The sequence below is a fragment of the Nannospalax galili genome, unplaced genomic scaffold (genome assembly GCF_000622305.1).
Source record: "Nannospalax galili isolate Female #2095 unplaced genomic scaffold, S.galili_v1.0 scaffold450, whole genome shotgun sequence".
In the NCBI taxonomy this organism is placed as follows: Eukaryota; Metazoa; Chordata; class Mammalia; order Rodentia; family Spalacidae; genus Nannospalax; species Nannospalax galili.
In genome coordinates, this window is record NW_008329134.1 from 3,045,590 (window position 1) to 3,067,859 (window position 22,270).

The window sequence follows — 22,270 nt, forward strand, 5'->3', positions numbered from 1 at the left end:
TCTGTGGGCCTCGCACATCATGGGTCCACTTACACACATGCAGGCAATACACTCATACACAAAAATAAAATGTTATAAAAAGAAATGAAACCTGTCACTCTTCATTTTAGGCCATTGTGTAAATCAAGTAAGATATTACTCTGTGTTTTAAAGTTTTAGACACATAATTAACCTCTGTGTAAATGTTTGCTGTTAATATAGCAGAAGTAGTAGCAGAACTTGGAAAGGTGTGCAGTGACTGTTGTATTCTTTTGCAAGTTTTTAGAAGTCTTGGGGTAATTGAAATGAAAACTGAAAAAGAATTCTCTACCACTGTTGTTCCTTCCTAAAAAGACTGGCCTTTTAGGAATTAATACAAATAAATAAGAGTTTATAATTTTTAAAACTCATATTCTGGGGGCTGGAGAGATGGCTCAGTGGTTAAGAGCACTGACTGCTCTTGCAGAGGACCTGGGTTCAATTCCCAGCATCCACATGGTGGCTAGCAATCATCTATAACTCCATTTCCAGGGAATCCGTTGCCCTTTTCTGACCTCTGCGGGCACTACACACCACAGGTATACTTATACATGCTGGCTATACACTCATACACATAAAATAAAAATAATAAATAAAATATTTCTTTAAAAACTCATTCTAGAAAGTGTGTGTGTGTGTGTATGTGTGTGTGTGTGTGTGTGTGTGTGTGTGTTCGTTCGTTCATGCTCTGGTGCACATGTGTATGAATGCATGTGGAAGCCAGAGACTGATGGAAGGTGTCTTGATCAACCGTTCTCCACCTTACTTTTTGTGACAGGGTCTCCCACTAAACTCAGTCCACTGCTCTGGCTAGACTTGTGTGCCAGCAAGCTCCAAATTCTCTTGTCTCTGCCCAACTAGCAGCCATGTTCAGCTCCTTTACATAGGTGGCAGGGATTGAGTTCAGATTCATCCTTGCCAGGCAGGCACTTTACTAACTCAGGGTCTCCTCATTCCTGATGCTCTAGAAAAGATTCTTGAAGTTTTCTCTGATTTTTATATTGTGTCCTTTCTTTGATGGTTTATATCATGTTATTTTATTTTATGTTGCTATTTTATGCTATGTTGTGTTATTTTATGTTGCTACTTTATGTTATGTTATGCTATATTATGTCATATTATGGTTTTTTGTTTGCTTTTTTTTTTTTTTTTTGAGACAGGGTCTTCCTGTAGCCCAGTCTAGCCCCAGAACTTGCTATATAGACCAGTCTGTCTTCCACCTCACAGAAATCTGCCTGCCTCTGCCTGGGAAGTGCTGATATTAAAGGCATGCACCACCACACAGGGCTTGAGGTTTTTCTTTGTTAATAATTTCTCCTTTTTATGGGCATGGTGGTGTGCACCTGTATCTGTAATACTTAGAATACTGAGTTAAAAAGATTGCTTGAGCACAGGAGTTCATGACCAGCTTGGACAACATAATGTGACCCCATTTCAAAAGATTAAACTAAATTAAAAGCTCTTCTTTTGGAGGGTTCCTTATATAACCTGTGATTTCTTTAGATAGCTCTCCATTTCTTATTTGATAGTTATATAATCTGAATATCAAACTTTATTTTCTGTCTCTCTGGAGAATCTTATGCCTTCTTATATCTCTAATCATATTTTTCTTTAACTCATACTCTTTCTATTTTAATAAAATGTGATTGGCACATCTAGCTGGTACATCTCTTAGTCTTTTTGTAATGGTACCACATTCCCTTAGTAGATTCTCATTGAACATACATAATGTATCCTAAGAAATATTTTTTAAACAAACTTAAAATGATTATTAGTTATTCAACTTTCTGTTTGTTTTTGAATACTTGTTTTCTTTTCAGTGTCTACCCAAATATCTCACTGTTGCTTTGAGTAATGATTGAAATATATAATGGTCAATTCTACTTATATCAATTTCTATTTGAGACAATATTTTTATTCAGAATTTCTTAATAAGTAAGCAATGAAAGCTTTTATTCCTTTTCTAACAGCGTCTTCATCAGTCAATATTTTTTAATTCATTTATGTGACAAGGTATATTTTTAAATCACACCAAAGGCAACAGCTCTGTGTAATCTTAAAGTACAATGGCATAATACTGACTGGAAAAATCATTTTATCTTTCCATGTGCTGCGTTGTGTGTTTTTGAAGACTTCTGAGTTGAGCAGCAAATCTGATGTGATGAAGCTAATGGTATAATTTCTTTTTCCCTTTAGATGGACACTTTTGTAAATCCACTTCGCAATTCTATGAGGAATGTTTCAAATGCAGTTAAATCCCTTCCTGATAGCTTGGCAGAAGGAATGACTAAAATGTCAGACAACATGGGCAAAATGTCAGAAAGATTAGGTCAAGACATAAAGCAGTCATTTTTTAAGGTAAGAAGACATTTCCAGTGATTTCTAATGGAGATTATTTTTAAATCAGCTAAGATGTGTTCTATTCCTTTCCCAAATCTTCAGACACAGGCTCATAAAAAAAGTAAAGCTGAAAAGAGCAATGTTATATCAAAAACAGGTACTGAAAAATCCTGTCACGCATCAGTTTCTTCTATGGTAAAAATTTAAAATCCATTTGCAGCAAATATTTTAAATCACTAAAGTTAATATTTTGAATTGTTTTATTCCATTAAACCATTTTGATTCTTTAATGCCATAAACTTCTTTGCAAATAACTTGTTTTTGCAAGCAAATTATACTAATATTCACTAAAGAAACATAAAATCTAATTTCTCCTTATTCTCCTTATTCACATAATGAAGGCCCGCCAGAACAAAGTAAGGAAAAGGCCTTCAGATGGTCAGTGTCAGGGCCTGTCTTAATGTGCTCAATTTCTATTTGAGGTTTTGGGGGGTTTTTTTCGGGGGGGCGGGTGGTCTTTTTGAGACAGGGTCCCCCTGTAGCCCCAGCTGTCCAGAAACTCACTATGTAGAACAGGCTGGCTTTGAATTCACAAAGATCCGCCTCGTTCTGTCTCCCAAGAGCTGGGATTAAAGGTGTGCGCCACCACACCTGGCCTTGAGAAAGTATTTTTATTTCTTTAATAAGTAAACAATGAAAGCTTTTATTCCTTTTCTAATAATGTCTTTATCAGTCAAAGTTTTAATTCATATATGTGTTGAAATACATTTTAAAATTACTCCAAAAGGCAACTGCTGTGCCACCATCGCTGGGTGCCATGGAAGAGTTTCCAGGAAGCTTTTTATTACGTTCCTAGATAAGGATTTTGGACTGAGTTCCTTTCTTACATTCCTAACTTACATTTAAAAATAATTTTGACATAGTTTTCTAAAGTTGTCATCAAAGACAGGAAAAACCATAAAGCTATTAGATTTCTTGTTACTTCTTAGATCATGTTTGAGCTGTGATGGGAATGTGTAATAGCTAATTGAATGTGAATCTGAGTGAATAGTTTCCTTAATGTAGACACAATGCTTCTCTGTTAAATGTTATACTTTCTACGGTGCTGTATCTTTGTCTGTAATTGTGACAAGTATACCAACCTTTAAATGATTGGCAGGGCTACTGCTGAGACTTTGTCATATGTCCTTGTATGGGCTTCACAGTAGGTGATCTTGATAGTCTTTGCTGTATTGCCAAATGTTTTTCAGCTGACATTGGTTTTTCTTTCCTTTTCCCTTTATCTAATCATTGGTCAATTCCTTAAACCTATTAACATACTGTAAAGAGGTCTTATGGTAAAAGATTGGAGTTCTTCTATTCCTTTGTAATTCTATGGATTGTGTGATCTTCAAGTCAACCTGGCTTAGTTTTAAATTCTTCTACAAACTATGGAGTTTGGCTAAGTAACTCCCCATTCAATTTAAAAGTCAATTCTTTTTTAAAATACCAAACAGACCAAAAATAGACCTTTTGGGTAATATTTGATTTCACATTCTAGAATGATCAACTTTACTAGTATGTTACACACAAAATCAAATCAAATACTGTGTTTTGGTTTGATTTATGATGATGGTATATTTGACTGTTTGCCTTAGTGTGTTAATTTATTTCTTTTAAATGTATAGGTGCCTCCTTTAATTACGAAGACCGATTCAGATCCTGAACACTGTCGAGTCTCAGCTCAACTTGATGATAATGTGAGTTAATTGTATTCTTGGCACTAGGCGTAAGAGTTACAATTTAAATCATGCTTAGCAGATCTTTACTTGTTAATAAATATGCATATGTATCATTCACTCACTTTACATATTGTGCTAAGTAAGCTCAGTAAATTCTTAGATACTGAACATGTTCCTCTCATTAGCACTCTTACTAAAACAAACAAAACCAGAAATTACTAGTACTCTAGAAAGTCCTCATCCTCTCTTCTAGCATAACCTTCTCCTCTATGAAGGACTGTTGCTCTACTTTTATCTTGCTTTTATACTTCGTAAAAATGAAACTGCAAAGTCTATACACTGTATGTGTGGCTTTCTTGGCTCTACATTGTGACATTGTTCTGTGCTGTTACTTAATTGCTTAATTCTTGTGTCTTTGTGGTATTTAATCTTGTAATTTTAGCACAGTTTATTAATTGGATTATGCATAGAACTTCTGTAAACACTTTAGTTCATGTTTTATAACTGAAAAAATAATTATATGTTCCTATACCTAGAAATTAAATTCCTGAGTCAAAGAGTATACGTAAACTCAGTTTTAGGACATACTGCCAAACATTTTTTCAAAAGTATTTGTGCCAAGCTCACTGTCTCCCTACCCCATTTCTCTCATCCACCCCCACCCTGTCCCCTGCCATCCTCTATCACAGGCAGGCTCCAGTTTAGTTCCTTCACCTCAAGTCCTAGGACTAGTTTCCCAAACCAGGCATTAACTAATCACCCTACCATAGATCTCTTAGTCCTCACCCAGGTAGTCACCCTCATCACCAAATTCCCAGCCTCCAGATCAGGCAGACAGACCTGCTCAATGAGGACTCTTATCAGTCTACTACCCAGCAAGAACTCGAAATACTTAACAATTTGTCTTCCATACCTAAACAAAAAGTAACTAAGGTACATAAACAATATTAACAGAAGCAAAATTAAACGAAAGCAGAGTAGACGTTCCTATTGAACACATGCTCAACAAAGAATACCCAAACAGCAATGCAAAAACACAAACAATATGAAAAACCAGGAAAATATGTCCTCAGCAAAACCCACGAGTCTTACAGAGATGCACAGCATTGAGAACCACGCTGTAGAACCTCAGGATGTAGAATTTAAAAGAACAATTCATAAACATGATCAAAGAACTTCAAGAAAGCACAAACAATTCAAAGAACTCAAAGAGGAAAAGTATAAACTTTTAACAGAAGTCTAAGAATATACAAATGTGCAGCTTAATGAAGTATCAAAAACAATTTATAACCTGAAAAGTGAATTCACTGAAGAGATAGAAATAGTGAAGAAAACCAAAATGGAAATGAATATGGGACTGAAAAACTCAGTAAACCAATTAGAAACAACAGGAGAAAGTCTCACAAGCAGAATGAATGAAATGGAAAACAGAATGTCAAGACTGGAGAATGAAGTTGACGATCTGGACTTCTTAAGCAAAGACTATGCAATATTCAAAAAATCACAGGAATGGAATACTCAGAAAAAGTGGGACACCATAAACAACCAAATCTACATATTAAAGGCATACAGGAAAGAGAAGAAACTCAAACCAATGGCATCGAACAGATCTTCAATAGGATTATAGAGGAAAACGTCCCTAAATAAGGAAAGATATGTATATAGAGATTCAAGAAGCACAGAGAACACCATTAAGGTATGATCAAAACAGAAAGGCCCTGTGGCATATCATAGTAAAAATATTAAATGTACAGAACAAAGAGAGTACTGAAAGCTGCTAGAGAAAAACAAGTTACATATAGAGAAAAACCCATCAGGATTACAGCCAACTTTTCAATGCAAGCTATGAAAGCCAGAAGACCCTGGAACAAAGTATTCCCAGATCTAAACAACCATGGATGCCAACCCTGAATACTTTATCCAGCAAAACTATCTGTCATTGTCGAAGGGGAACAGAAATCTTCCATGACACAAATAGCCTGAAAGAATTCATGTCTTCCAAACCAGCACTACTGAGAATACTTGAAGCAACACAAAGGACTGAAAAAAAGGAATGAGTATGCTAAGAGGCTACAGAAGAAAAAGTAAAGGTATAACAACAGAAACACAAAATAGGACCACAAACAAAGAAATTAAAACAACAGTATACAATATACACCTTTCAATAATCACACTAAATATCAATGGCCTCAACTCCCCTGTCAAAAGACACAGGCTGGTGCAATGGATCAAGAAAGAAAACCCATCTTTTTGTTGTCTTCAAGAAATTTGTCTCACCTTCAAGGATAGAAACTATCTTAGGGTGAAATGATGGAAAACAATATTCCAAGCAAATGGCTCCCTAAGAAGCAAGCAGGTGTCACAATTTTAATATCTGACAAAATAGACTTCAAATTAAAATTCATCAGAGGAGATGAGGGTTACTGCATTCCAATCAAAGGAACAATTATACAAATAGATTACAATCATGAACATTTATGCACCAAGCTCTAGAACACCCAATTTCATAAAATCAGTAGTCTAGGACTATAAAACAGAGATTGACATCAACTCAGTGATAGTGGTCAACTTTAAAACTCCACTGTCTTCAGTTGACAGGTCAGCTATACAAAGAATAAACAGAGAGACATCTGAATTAAATGACATACTACATGAAATGGACCTAACATATATATAGAATATTACACCCAGCCACCAAAGAATACACTTTCTACTCAGCAGCTCATGCAAGTTATTCTAAAATTGACAACATTCTGGGGCACAAAACAAATCTCAACAAATACAAAGAAACTGAAATAATTCCATGTCTTCTATCAGACCACAGTGCAATAAAGTTATAATCAACAGCAAAAGAAGCTCTAGCAAATACAAGAACTCATGAAGGTTAAACAACACTACTAAATCATGAATGGGTCCAAGGAGAAATTAAGAAATAAAAGTATTCCTGGACAAAATAAAAATGAGAACACAACACAACAAAGCTCTGGGACACCCTGACAGCAGTCCTAAGAGGGAAATACATAGCTTTTGGTGCCTATGTTAAAAAATCAGAAAGAGCACATGCAAACGACTTGACCGTACAACTCAAGACTCTGGAAAGGCAAGAACAAACCAACACCAAACATAGTAGACGAAAATAAATAATAAAACTCAGAGCAGAAATTAATGAAATAGAAACAAAACAGTACAAAAAAATTAATGAATCTGTGAACTGTTTCTTTTAAAGGTTAAACAAGACCCTTAGCCCGGTTAGCCAAAAGAAAGAAAGAGCAAATCCAAATCAACAAAATAAGAAATGAAAGGGGAAATATCACAATAGACACCAAAAAAATCCAAAACACTGTAAGGGAATACTTTAAAACTCTATACTCCATTAACTGAAAACATAAGAGAAATGGATGAATTTCTAAAATCATGGCGACCCCCAAACTTAAACCAAGAGGAGATCAACAGCTTAAACCGGCTTAAAAAAAAAAAAAAATCCAACTAAAAAAAGCCCAGGCCCAGATGGCAGAATTCTACCAGACATTCAAAGAAAATTTACAACCAATACTGCTTAAATTCAAAAAGATAGAAACAGAAGGAGAACTCCCAAACTCGTTCTATGAAACCATTATCACTCTAATTCCCAAACCAGGTAAAGATACAACAGCAAAAAAACTATAGACCCATATCCTTAATAAACATAGATGCAAAGATAGTCAACAAAATACTTACAAACCACAAACAGACACACACCAAAAAGATCGTCCACCATAATCAAGTCAGCTTTATTCCAGAGATGCAGGGATGGTTCAACATATATAAGTCAATAAATGTAATAAAACATATAGATAGACTTAAAGACAAAAACCACATGGTCATCTCAATAGATGCAGAAAAGGCATTTGACAAAATCCAACATGCATTCATGTTCAAAGTCCTAGAAGGAATTGGCCTGGAAAGAACATACCTCAACATAATTAAAGCTATATACAATAAGCCCATAGCCAACATCATCCTAAATGGAGAAAAACTGGAAGCATTCCCATTAAAATCAGGAACCAGACAGGGCTGCCCACTATCTCCACTCCCTTTCAATACAGTGCTTAAAACTCTTGCAATAGCAGTAAGACAAGAGAAGGAAATTCAAGGAGTACCAGCTGGAAAAGAAGAGGTTAAATTATCCTTATTTAAAGATGATATGATCTTATTCATAAGAGATCCCAAAAATTCCACTAGGAAACTGTTAGAATTGATTAATATTTTCAGTAAAGTGGCAGTATACAAAGTCAACTTTAAAAAAATCAGTAGCCTTTCTTTATACCAATAACAAGCAATCAGAAAATGTACTCAAGGAAACCCTCCCATGCTTAATAGCCTCAAAAAATAAAAAAAAAAAAATTAAGAATATACCTAACCAAAGACATTAAAGATCTCTACAATGAAAATTTCAAAACTTTAAAGAAAGAGATAGAGGAAGACACTAAGAGATGGAAATATCTACCATGCTCATGCATTGATAGAATCAATATTGTGAAAATAACCATCTTACCAAAAGCAATTTATAGATTCAATGCAATCCCAATCAAAATACCCATCACATTTTTCACAGAGCTTGACAAAATCATGCTAAAATTCATATGGAATCACAAAAGACCCCAGATAGCCAAAACAATCTTGGGAAAAAAGAATAATGTTGGGGGGGATCACCATACCAGATCTCAGATTATATTACAGACTGATAGTCATAGAAACAGCATGGTAGTGGCACAAAAATAGACACGTAAATCAGTGAAACACAATAGAAGACCCAAACATGAGTTTCAGCCACCTGATATTTGACAAAGCTGCAAAGAACATACTCCTTTATGGAACCTCATCCACCCACAGCTCAGGGACCATTGTGCAAGAGGATGTGGAAAGATGTAAGAGCCAGGGCTGGTTCATGAACACAGGGAGGTGGAGGCTTCCAGGCCACTGGAGGCTTGCTCATGTGAGCCTGTGGCAGCGGTGGTATCAAGTGCAGGACCCATGTCAGCCCAATTATACAAGGGCCCGAAGGGGAGGTGAGAAATAGGTGGTGGGCCAGCACTAGATTGAGAACTATTTAAGTCTGATTGCTGATGGGTGAGGGAGAGTATGATTTACAAAGGACCACTGGATGGACTGACTAGAGTCCAGTGGATGCATTTACACTGAAAGACATATGGGTACAAACACCTGAATGAATAGGACTCAGCATGTATGGCAGAGTGCATAGGGTTTGGTGGGGGAATAGGGGGAGGCATGGATGGGGGAAGGGGGGATGAGGCTTTATGACTGGGAAATGTATGAAATTAAAGACGCTCAATAAAGAATAAATAGTGCCACACCATTAAGAATATTATTTGTGCTACTTCCATTGTACCAGCAGTGTGTGAGAGGTTTACTCTTTTATATCCTACCAATAGCCAACATTTGCATCTTTGTAATTCAACCTTCTTGTGGTTGTATTTCATGTAGACTCATGTGTATTGGCCATTCAGTTTCCTGTCTCATATGTCTAAATCTTTTGCCCATTTTTCTGTTTACTCAGCTGTCTTATCTTTTTATTAGTATGGGTGCTACATACAATCTGAGTCTTAGTTCCTTATTAGGTAGAGGTGTGTGTGTGTATGTGTGTGTATGCACACATACATGTGGAACATCTTTTACTGTCAGCTGCTTTGGTTCTCTCTATTATAATTTGGCCTACTTCAGATTCATGATGATGTTACCCTGTGATTTTTTTTTTAAACTTCTTTTGCTTTACCATACTAACATTTAAATTTTCACTTCAACGGAGGTATGAAATGAAGTATAAGTCCAGTTGACCTAAGTACCAGTTACTGAAAGGCCAGATTTCCCCTACTATGCTATATCTTTTTTTAATCATACAGATGTGATTAGGTTCTCATAAGTTTGAATCTGTTTCTGGGTTCTGGTCTGTTATCTTGTTGACTAAATGCTCCCATAACAAAAGCATACTAACTTTAAGTATACTAATTATATTAGGTACACTAATTATATTTGCTAATATACTAATTTGTATAATTTAATTTATTATACTAAAGTGTACTAATTTCACCAAATTACAATTATCATTAAAATTCTAGTAATTTATGAAATATATATTTTTAACGTAAATTTAGTAATATGCTGGGTTAAAGTTTTAGCTTCTATTTTCTGAAAACATATGTAATATATATATAACTTATTAATCAAGCAAAATATACCCTGTATTGTTTTCTCTGTTAAATATATATAATGAGAAAATAAGTATTGGTTCTAGCATTGCTTTACCAGAATAGCATAGCCTGTGCTGAAAGTCATTCATGTTTCCCTAGCCAAGAATACACATGAATTCAAATGGAGAGGCTTCTTTTTTTTATGTGTATGAGTGTATTGTCTGCATGTGTCATGCAATGCCCATGGAGGTCAGAAGCATGTGTCAGATCTCCTGGAACTGGAGTTACAGACAGTTGTTAGCGGCCAGGTGTTTACTGGGAATCGAACCCAGATCCTCTTCAAGAGCAGTCCATGCTCTTAACCACTGAGCCATCTCTCCTGCCTAGGAGAAGCTTCTTTTAAAATACAGCCTCAGATTGTAAAATTGTAAAGTGATTGTTAGAATTTTTTTTTCTGAATTAGAATGAAATGTCAACTTTTGAAGTCTTTAATGTAACTTATTCTCTGACTTGTAAGCATTCATAATTACATTGGTAACTAATAATTTTATTCCAAATATTTTTTACATTTTGTCAGGTGGATGACAATATTCCACTTAGGGTAATGCTGCTTCTAATGGATGAAGTGTTCGACTTAAAAGAGAGGAATCAGTGGTTGCGAAGGAACATCAAAAACCTGCTTCAGCAGCTTATTAGAGCAACATATGGTGATACTATCAATAGGTATCTTTCTTTCTTTTCCTACTACAGCCTGATGTTATTTCCTTTTTTGAACTTCTTTTCTGTATGCGATTTGCTCAGCCTTTGTGGAAAAATTTTTCCTCAGGACCTTTTAAGATCATTAGATCTCTTGTTCTCAGAGAAAGTTTATACCCAAATTTAACTGCTTACTCCATGAAACTTTTAATAATTTTGTTTACCTACTAACTCTTAATCATACTCTTTGAAATTCCTTTACTTTCAGAAAAATAGTTGACCATGTTGATTGGATGACCTCACCCGAGCAAGTAGCTGACTCAGTGAAACGATTCAGGTATATCTTTAAGACTCAATCGCTTCTTTCTGGTAGTACGCAGTTTACCTTTGTTATCACTGACTTTTAACTTTCACTGCTTTGGTTTCTTGCCTGGTCATAAATTTTTTAAGAGCAGAGACTTGTAAGAATTATGATGAGATGGCTCAAAGGGCAAAGGCACTTGCCATACAAGCCTTGTGAGTTTGATCTCTGGATCCCACATAAAATGGAACCAGCTCCTCAGTTGTCCTCTGACTCTGACCTTCATGTCTGTGCACGCCATGCTAGCACACACACATCATGCGTACACACACACTTTAATTATAAATAAATGAATATTTGACCAAGGACTTACTGATTTTTGTAGGGTTTTTTAAGTCAAGACTAGAAAAGGTGCAAAGGGAGAAATGTTTAAAATGAAAGAGTTTTATTGCATAGAATGGCTTTAAGATAATTGAAAGAGTATAGAAAACTGGGCATGGTAGTGCATGCCTTACATCCCAGCACTTGGGAGGTGGAGGCAAGTGGACCAGAAGTGGAAGAAAACCCCATGTCAAAAACACTTAACATTTTATCATAGAAATAGTTAAGTGAACAGTTTAGGAAAATGTATCTGTGTTAGCAGTTTACTTTTTAGTTGAATGTTTGAAAATAATACTACAAATAAAGCAGCATTGACATTCTGATTCTTAAGTTCATGCCACAGAATGTACTGAGCCTTTCCTCTGTGCCTAGGGCACTGCCAAACACTGAGAGATAAGACACAGTTTCTTCAGGAAAGCACAGATAATAGAGAAATAAGCTTCTTTTGTAAATGTAAAGATGAGCAATGACTAAAAATGTATAGCCTCCTGTACTTTGGAGGTAGGGGAAGGGCTCAAGAAGGGTACTGTCAGTGTCACACCAATTGCTTTTCATTGAGCTCAGTTCTTTATATTTGCTTTCTGATTTTATATCCTGTTTCATCAGGTCAGGAGTTTTTTTTTATTGTTTTTTGTTTTTATTTTTCTTCTTTTTCCATTTTGTTGTGAGGAAATTGAGGATTAAAGAAGAAAAGTGGTTTACTCAAAGGGTCTGATGGTTGAAAGAAAGGAATCTGGCTTTTCTGTTCAAAAGCTAAAATTTTCCCTTTTATAGAGTTGTTTTCAAAAATTGAACTACCTCCCCTGATCTCTTCATCTTAGTTCGGGTAGATGAACGGTCTGTAGCAGTGATTCTCAGTATTGGCTGTAGTGTGAAACCACCTGGAGAGCTTTAACCCTGAGTGAATCCTGTCTCCAAAGATGCTTCTGTTGGGTAATCAAGTGGAAGTTCTGCACAATAAGGCCCAAGAGCAGGCTAAGAACTGGCTCTCAAAGGGAGAATAGTTGTCTGCAGATGAAGGTAGATAGAGCCTTGCTCCAAAATCCCAAGGCAGCTGCTGTGATTCCCCTATGGGGGCCCGCTGGAGTCTACAAATGGCATCTCTAGTTAGCAACTGAAACCTCAAGCACCATCTGGTCTGCTGGATCATATATATGGCCCAAGTGGCAGAGCAGCCTGCACAGCAGCCTGACCTGTTGAAGAGCCTTCTCCTGATCCAGGCCGACTTAAAGCTAGCTGCCTCAGAGTTACTGGGTATATGGGTCATAGAAACACACCCAAGTGAGGAATGTGCTGCCTCCAGAATCCAAAGAGACCCACTAAGCATTGTGCTGCTTTCTTGGTGGAGGAAGGGGCCAGGTGCAACAACTAACTTTCACCTTAGAAGGAATATCTCTGCATGCCCCACACCATTGGACTCCTACTGAGGTAGAAGTCCCTTGAATTTTGGTTGACTTCCCACCCTTTCATTTGCATATGCTTTACCAACAAGTCTAGAGTGGTTGCTACCTCCTGCTCATTGAATCCAATCAATATCAGTATAGTGGACTAGTGTGATATTTTGTGGACAATACCATTTTGCCTCTTTATAACATTAGTGAAAGTCATGTCCTCTGGGGCATTGCCTATTCTCTCAGTAGGCCATCTTTTGATAATACTTCAGCCAACCAGTCACAGAAACTGTTCGCACCTTTTTTAACTGCCTAGCTTCCATATTAAACTTAGAATCTCCACTCAGTGGGCCCACTGATAAACTCAGCCTGATAGAATTTTACGTTTCATCATTATCCCACATCCTTAAAATCCATTCCCATACATATTCCCCAGACTTCCGCTTGGATGAATTAGCAAGCTCATTAAGTTATTTAATTATATAGTATGCCTCCTCACAAACCACATTTTCTATCTTACCTCTAGGGGCCTGCTTAGCCTTGAGTCTGGTTATAGGTCTAAAGGCAACAGTTAGTGGGCACTGAGAGACTTTGGTATTGTCTTGCCACTTCCTTAAGGCAAGTGTGGGGAGGGCAGTTCTACAGGGTGTGGGTGTGGGTATGGGTATGCAATCTCTGCTGAGGGTGAAGAGACTAATTCATCAGGGGAAATAAACTCTTCAAAGTTGGAGGGTTCAAAGTCTTCGGTCTCTTTAGGGCTCTCCCACACATGTCCATCCCAGGTTACAGGATCCCACTCTTTCCCTAGCAGTGCCCTCACTTTTTTTGCATCAGTCTTTGAGGCTGGGAATTAAATTTGCATGGTAAGCCAGCCAAAGGTATAATGAGGGCTTCTGCTTGATTTTCTGCAATTTGAACTCTGTGGCTGCTGGAGAGAAGCTCTTTCAGGGCATACTTAGAAACCTTTAGACTGTTGATGTGAATCTGGAGATGGTTAATCTTATCATTGAGCTCATTCTTTTCCTCCATCACTCTATCTAGAGATGCTAGAAGCAGTCAGTCAACATCATTATTTTCCTTATTTTCCACAAATTGTCAAACATTGTATACAGAAAGTCAGTAAATTCCTTGCTTCTCACAAGAGGTGAATTGGAAGACTCTATCCATTTATCTTCATCATTTCTTTAAACAGTTCACACCCTAGGTTTTCAGTGCTCTCCATGCTACCAGGGAAGTCTTTAGTCACTGTAGGTTTGAGTTGTTGAGCCTGCTCCAGATATCACCAAGCCCATTAAAAAAATTCGTCGCATGGAGCTGGAGAGATGGGTCAGAGGTTAAGAGCACTGGCTGTTCTTACAGAGGACCTGAGTTTGGTTCCCAGCACCTACATGGCAGCTTACAACAGTTCGTAATTTCAATTCCAGGGGATCGGACATCCTCTTCTGACCTCCATGGGCACTGCACAACATGGGTGTACTTGCATATATACAGGCAATACATGCATACACGTACAGTAAAAATAATAAATAATAAAAAAGAAGAGAAAAAAATAATAGCAATAAAATATTTAAGAAAATTCATCCTTTCAATTCTGTTTCTCTAGAACCACTCCTGTAAGAATGACTGCTCTATAGGCATGTCCCGTCTGTAGCACAGGATAACTGAATACAGCCCAACACATTTGTAGGTGACAACATCATGTCTCAGTGTCAAAAGGTTGGACACCTCTGGACATCTAGGGAGTCTCACTCCTTCAGACCCTTTCCTTCCAGCCATCTTTAGACCAAAGATTAAGGAGCAGGAATCAAACACATTGAAATAAAGAGAGTGGGCTCCTATGCATACATTGTGAGCATCCACTTTAGCTTTATGTTGGCTGAGCTAGAAGGGAGTGGAGTGGCCTAGCAAAGGGAAAGTAGCTGCTAACCTCCAAGGCTTCCAAATTTAAGATGCTGTGGGTGGTATTTAGATGAGATGTTAAGTTAGCAGCTCCCACTGTTGAATTTATGTGTCTGTCATATGTTAGCCTGTGTATTCCAATTTGTTAGTGTTTGTGTGAACTACTAGAGAGCGGAGTTTATCTGTTCCCTTTCTTGTGTATATCCTTTGTCTAAAATTGAATCCTATACTTAGTTAACATTTGTAATCATTATGCCTGTTTAAAATTTTAGAATTTTTTTTCTTCCTGTTTGAGCTTTTTACTTCTCTCCCAATTTGTAATGCTATCAATTTATATCATTAAGAAAGGAAAATCCTTACAAAATTTGTTTACTTTTTAAAAATAGAGATGCATTTTGGCCAAATGGCATTTTAGCAGAGGCCATGCCATGTAGAGATAAAGCTACTCGAATGAGAACAAGAATTGCAGGAAAAACGAAGTTACTTGCAATTATGCCAGGTGAGTGAACACGCTTGATTAAAATTTAATTTGTTGGTAGTTCTTCTGAATTTTCAGTATTGATCATTCTAATTTAGCTCCTTTTTATTATTATAGCTCCCATATGATGGCATACTATCTCCTAGGTATTATACTAGGCGTTTCGCTAGCAGATCTTCCTAGCCAACAGTCCTTAGAAAGAAGTCACCATTAACAGTGTAATTTTGTGTATGAGGAGATAAGCTCAGGTCACCTACCTAAGATTTGTAGGTAGGAAGTGTCAGGATTCTGACTTATCTTTGTATTATTTAGAGACTTGTGCCTTTAGCCATTTCACTGTGATGCCTTGAAACATTTTGAGAAGTAAAGAAGATGTGACACATGAATGGGCTAATGAATACAGTATGGCTGAGGATGCAGCTCAGTTCGCAGAATGCTAGTCTAGCATGTATAAAACTTTGCATTCAGTTCCTAGTACTGCATAAAGCAGGTGTCAGGGCATAGGCCTGTGATCCCGGCACTTGGCCAGCCTGGTTTACATGAGACCCTGTCTCAAAAGCAAATAAACAAAGTAAAGTAGAATTTTTCAGAAAGAATGTTTAACTTAGCATATAAGTCCGTTTACATGGAGATCAACTGAGTAAACAAGTATTAATCTTTATCAATTAAAATGTGATACTGAAGAGAGCATTTTGTTGGTCTCATTTGAGGTATTTATGATATGATTGCATCACTAACTTAGATTTATTTTGTCCTTTTATCTCTGTCAGTAAGTGATCCTAGTCATGGGTTTTTGTGACCAGGGGATGATTGATAATGGTGGTTTTGTCACTTTGCACAAGTAACTATAAAAATGAATATTTTTTAATGCTTAGATGTATTATATCTTGCTTCAATTATGTATGTAGGAGACGAATATGATGGATTTATAAGTTTTTTAATATCATTACTTACTTTTTATGAATTTGCTTTCTTTCCTCATTCTTTTACTTATTTTTTTTTGATGGTATATTTAACCATTTTATTAAAAACAAAAAAATGTGATATAAGTGCTATAAGCAAAGGCTAAAGTTACTTCTCCCTCAGGAAGCCATTGCTTTTCTAGAAAAATTCTTACTGATGACTGTTGACATGTTTGATTTACAAGGTAAAGAACCATAAACAATTTCTAAATTTTAGATACTATTTATGATGTATTTAAATGTCTGAATTATTCTGAAATACATAATCATAGAATAGAGATATAAGACAGGAGTACAGTCATCTCAGCTATCCCACATAAAGATCAAAATCCATGGATGTTCAGGTTCCCTATTAAATAGCAAAGTGTTTATACAGAGCCTATGTATACACATCCTTCCATGTAGTTTTGAGTGTATACTTTTTATTGAATTTTGTACATTTCATACAATAAATCGTAAAGAGTCTTACACTGTAGCTCAGGCTGGCCTCATGCTCACTATGTAGCCCTTTCTGGCCTTAAAATTATGGCAATGCTCGTGCCTCAGCTTTCTAAGTGCTGGGATTACAGTCATGAGCTCCCATGCCTGACTGATTTTCTCATGACTTAAAATTGAATTTTCATCATAAAACTTCAGTGTTCAGTTTTTCTTTCTGTCAATTAAATAAGAAAATTTCCCCACATTACGCCTTCCCCATGTGTGATTGAATTTGGTAATACAAAACAAAAAAATGACATTTTAGAAAAATAAACAGTAATAACTTTGGATATTGCTATACTTGTATAGTAAAGCAGATTGTGCTATGGAGTGGCACAGAATGAAGCCAGAAGAACTTTCAGTTCACATAGTACGTTCTTACTCAAATTTTGTTATGCCAGACATTCCTTACATTATTTCTTTCTTAAGGCTTATGGCCTTTAAGGGTAACAACAAACACAACAAACAAATAAAGCATAGTATATTAGATAATGGTAAATTCTAAGGTGAAAAATAAATTCAGAAAAAGAGAGTAGGCAGAATCCAGTGAGTTCCAGCTGTACATAAGGTTGCCCAGGAGGCCCTCACTGGAAAAATGGTAACATTAGTGTGAAGATCTGAAGGGAATGAGGGCAGATAGAAAACTGTGATTTTTATGTAGGCATTATCTGTTAATTTTTGGTAAAGTCACATATTTGCACTAAATTATATTGTTGTTCTTCCCCCACCCCTGCCCCCATACGGACTTTATGTAACTTGGATGTTTCTTTCGAAAATAGCAAAATAATATTTTTGTTCTTGGGGGCCTTATGAGTAATTCCAGGACAGTCCTACGTAGCCATCCAATACGCTATGGTAACTAGGTTTTGTCCGTAGTAAGCTGCAAACTTGACCTGATGGTCGTCATCTTCTCTACTTTCTCTTGCATTCTAAACTTCAGCCAAACTTCCCGATCTTTATTTCCTACTACTTTGTATTTACTGCTCATTTGTTTATTGATGGTCTACTACCAAGGGTACTCTTTCATCTGCTTGTGTACTATCAATGTCCTGTCTAAGTAGCACAGTCAGCTGCACTCTCCATTTCTGTATCAGAAATTTCCTTACTGTTTCACTGTAAACATCTTACTAAGGTTTTATAAATCCACACGGGTATAAGGATATTGGTCATTACAAATCTTCATTTAGTTGTGGGGAAACAGAGTATTACCTGGGTTTTAAGACACAGGATCATGACTGGAGTTTGGAATCTATGAGTGTGGAGTCTGTCTTTTGCCATATTGTCTCCTGCTTTCTCTGGTGTAAATGGGTAGATGATGGTCAGTGCAGATGTGCATAAGTTTTAAGAGTATGTTATAATACTTAACTGAAACACCTTAACTTGATACCTACTGTCTATGAGTTACTTGACTATATTCTTTAGATTCTTTACAGTCTTAATTTAAGCTTGTTTCCTTTATCTGAGTAATGTATGTATTTTTCTCTTCATTTAGATGAACTGAAGCACATTATTGGAGCTGAGACGACTCGGAAAGGTATTCTTCGTGTTTTTGAAATGTTTCAGCACAACCAGCTAAATAGGAGAATGGTTTATGTCTTCTTGGAAGGCTTTTTAGAAACCTTATTTCCACAGTATAAATTCCGTGAACTTTTCAACAAACTTCATTCACGGTCAAGGCAGATGCAGAAGTATAAACAGAAACTTCAAACTACTCAAGCGCCTTCTTTACAGAAAAGGTGACACTCAAATCTCTGAAGCTGGTGTTCATTTTGTCCAGGACTGATGGTATGGATAGATCTTCTGGGGCTTAACTCACATACTGTTGTGTCTGCACCAGTCTTTTAGTGTCTCAACATAGATTATTAGTACATTCATAGACTGGTTCTTCTCATTCTCATCTATAATCCAGCCACTACCAAGAGAGATTCCTGTGTCTTAAATGATTTGGTGCATAATTTGCAACATTGAGAGGATACTGCCCCCATCTCATGCAAGAATGGAGTTGGTCTCTTCCGTTCCAAACTAATCAGCATTTTCCACCAATGACAAAGTGCCAGATTGTATGTCTGAGAGCTAAGGAAAGCACAAAACAATGGTTCACAGATCCGTTGCCTAATTTGTTTAATAGCTAGAGACTGTGCAATGTATGATTTGGAGAGATTTGTTTTGCTGAATTACCTTGTGGGTCTGTGTCAGCATTTTTTATCTCATGTGGATGAGCCAGGTAAATCTTTAGAACAATTGTTTCAAGGTCTGAGAAATGTGACAGAATGTCCATAAAGTATGAAATAACCCTTTTCCCTAAATTAGAGTTTTATGTTGTAATGTAAACAATATAAAATAAAACCAATCAAACCCAGAATTTGATTGGATTTATTATTCATTGGCATAAACTTTAATTGATTTTTATGTGCTTGAGGGCTCTGTTTTGCTCTTACGGTACTCAGCTATTAACTTTTCCTTTGGCATTCTGTGCAAAAGAAGCATGTGGTAGCTCTCATGTAAGTTTCACAATAAGTATTTTTGTCTTTTTAACAGATTACTGATTATACAGAAGGGGAATTATTTATTGGAAGAACTGCCAAATACATTCTGTCCTTCTAAAAATTGGGAATTAAAACAGTACTCTATTGAAAGCTACCATATGATAACTAAATCATATGATCTAGACATGCCTTAGAGAAATAGCAAATCAAAGGATTAATGAGCTTATAGTCCTATGTAAACATATAAATGCCTAATTCTATTATGTGTACATATATGAAAATAAATAATGAAAACAGAACTGTACTATTTTTTAAAATGCTTTTATTTATATTTCGCATAATGTAAAATTCTAAATAAAGCTAGTACACAGAAACCTTTGGTGTATACATTTAAGTCCCTAATATAATTTTATACAGTGAAACTGAATACCTTTTCCAGTTTTGAAGCCTTTACATTTCCTGGTGTTTTCTCCATTTTGTCCATAGGGAAGTCTTCATACCCTACATATGCAGGATTTCTGCAGTTTTAAATACTTCCAGTGACTGAGGGTTTGGATGTATCAGCTCTTTTTGTTTTAAAAATATTTAACACTAAAACCTTAAAATAGTGAAGCTTCTTATCAGACCACTGAGCCAGTATCCTGGTATTAAAAGAACGTTTGGGTGCTTAAGATAAAGGGATAGAGTATTGGTATCCCAGTTATTTGGGAGCTTTAAGATTGGAACAAGATACTCATGTCTTGCTTTCATTTAGATCCTACTTACAAAGTAAAGCCTATTAACAAAGGAAAGCCTTTCTTTAAAGCTTTATAATAATATTTATTAATGCTGTTGTGCATACTTGTAGTATGCATATATTCAGCATGTGTTGCATGTCTTCAGACTTACTTATGTAAAATCCCTTTCCATGCAACTTGCAAGTGAGAAAGATTCTGTTTCTTTGGTGGAAGAAATATTTCTTCTACTCAGTATGTCTCCTTCCCCTTGTCCCTTCACCTTTCCCTGTGTCCCAGGCTTTAAAATTGGGCTGTGTGAAACTTGTCTGTAGGAAGCATCAGCATGGCCGTAAGTGCAATGATTTTCATATATACCCCTGCCCATGTAAGTATATTTTTACATGAACAAAGCTAAGTGTATACAGAAGAATTCATGCAAGAGCCTAGTTGTGTACATGTGAAAAAGCATTTCTGTATGAAGTGAGGAAAACTGGCTGTCAACCAGGGAAAGAAAGGTCCTTAAAATAGCAAATTTTCCTAACAGCCCTGCAAGACAACTGCAATCATACCAAAAAAAAAATTTGAAAAAATGGGTTTTTAAAGTAATTTTTGTTTAAAAGAGTTTATATTTCAGAAGCAGAAATGTCAAACGGTAGCCTATATTAACAATAGTGTACATCTCTATGCACATCTGTATTTTACGTCAGAGAGTGTGTGGGAATGTTAAAACTAGAGATAACCTTTTTGAGTGGCTTGGTCAAGCTGTGTAGAATATTTAACCCATCAGTCAAGTGCAGTGTACCATGTTTAATAAAGTTATTATGCTTAATGCTTTTATTGCATTTCTGGGTATATACATGAAGTCTTCTGATGTTCGATTTCTGAATGTTTTTAAGTCAGTGGTGCCTTTAGGCAAGAACCTTCAAAATTAATCATTCTTTGGGTTTTCTGATGTTTCAGGTAACACAAAACTACTTAGAAACCATCACAGCTTTTTCACTTAAAACTTGATTGTATGATTTAAATATAGCACTTAAATGAGCATTTCCTATAATTAGGGTGTTCTAAATAGTTGCTGGAAACAATTGTGCCATTGACCAATGGATGCACTTGGTTAGCCTTAATTTAAAACAAACAAAATAATTTCTTGAATAATTCAGTTTGCTCATTTTAAGTTTGTGCTGCTGCTGTTTGGGGGCAAAAATCAGTTAAGTGCTACCAGAGAGTGTACCGTTTTTTTAAAATTAAGAACAATATAAATTTCACAATCTAATATTTTAATTTTGTGCAATATTTTCATTCAATGCATGTGTATTTGAGTAATTGTAAAATAAATGAATTTTTAATGTTTTGAGGTGTAGTTTAACTGTCTTCTTAACCCAACAACTTACATTCCGTTGTTGCTGCATCCTCTTATTTAAAGACTTGTTTTAAAAGTCTTTTTGTCACTCCTTGTAAAATTCTTTTTATTAGTAGTAAATTTTGTTTATGGGAGCATGGCTCCTGTATTGCAAGGGAAAACTATAAAGAGCACATTTTAGGATTATTATTGTTAAAAAATACCTTGTGCATATCATTGTACAGTTAAGTGTCAGTTGTGTGCCTAACTGTTCTATCAATGCTCTCCTTCTTTAACAAAGAAGAAAAGATCAGAATGTCAGTTATTTTTATTAACTAAAAAGATTAAAATTTTTATTTGGTTTGTTATGTTCTGTCCATTAGAAAACACTAATAAAGTATTAACAAACACTTTCGTTGAGCTTTTTTGACAATGTGTTTCTGTTACTTTTAAAAATGCTTGCTCAGTAGTTTCCTTTTTACACTCTCTGTGTATTTTAATTTCATGTTAGAAATTGAACAGCTCAAATTCCAGGATTATAGATGCTCTATTGAATGATTACTTAGTTCTAATTGAATTACTTTTTCCTTTTATGGAAACTTTGTATCTCCTAATGGGGGTGCTGTGACTAGGGAGGGAGGGAAGGAGGGAGAAGGGAAGCCGGATGGGAGAAAAAAGAGTGGAGATCAAAGAAGGTTCTTTTTGCAACAGATGGAGGCTCTTGCAGAGTTTCATATCTGGTCAGGCACAGAGAACATACACCTGGGAGATGCCCAGTACTAGGTGACACATCTGCTGTCGAACTTCTATAACTAAGGCGTAGAAAGAGGGCTAATGCACCCCTCAACTCTCACAAGTGAGGCTTCCATGTACATCA

The 22,270-nt window shown here is 36.1% G+C and overlaps 1 protein-coding gene across 3 annotated transcripts in view; it reads left to right on the forward strand.

The window, feature by feature from the left end:
- Positions 1-21,807, forward strand: part of Snx13 (sorting nexin 13) — a 147,300-nt gene extending 125,493 nt beyond the window's left edge. For 2 of the 3 annotated variants that reach the window (XM_017798032.2, XM_029563341.1), the window contains 6 exons: positions 2,215-2,376; positions 4,026-4,097; positions 10,845-10,990; positions 11,232-11,300; positions 15,322-15,434; positions 18,345-21,807. In XM_017798032.2, coding sequence (XP_017653521.2) covers positions 2,215-2,376; positions 4,026-4,097; positions 10,845-10,990; positions 11,232-11,300; positions 15,322-15,434; positions 18,345-18,592 — 810 coding nt within the window. In that variant the 3' untranslated portion in view covers positions 18,593-21,807. The remainder of the gene's footprint in view (positions 1-2,214; positions 2,377-4,025; positions 4,098-10,844; positions 10,991-11,231; positions 11,301-15,321; positions 15,435-18,344) is intronic. The other variant, XM_008832713.3, reaches the window with a different exon arrangement.
- The last annotated feature ends 463 nt before the right edge of the window (positions 21,808-22,270 follow it).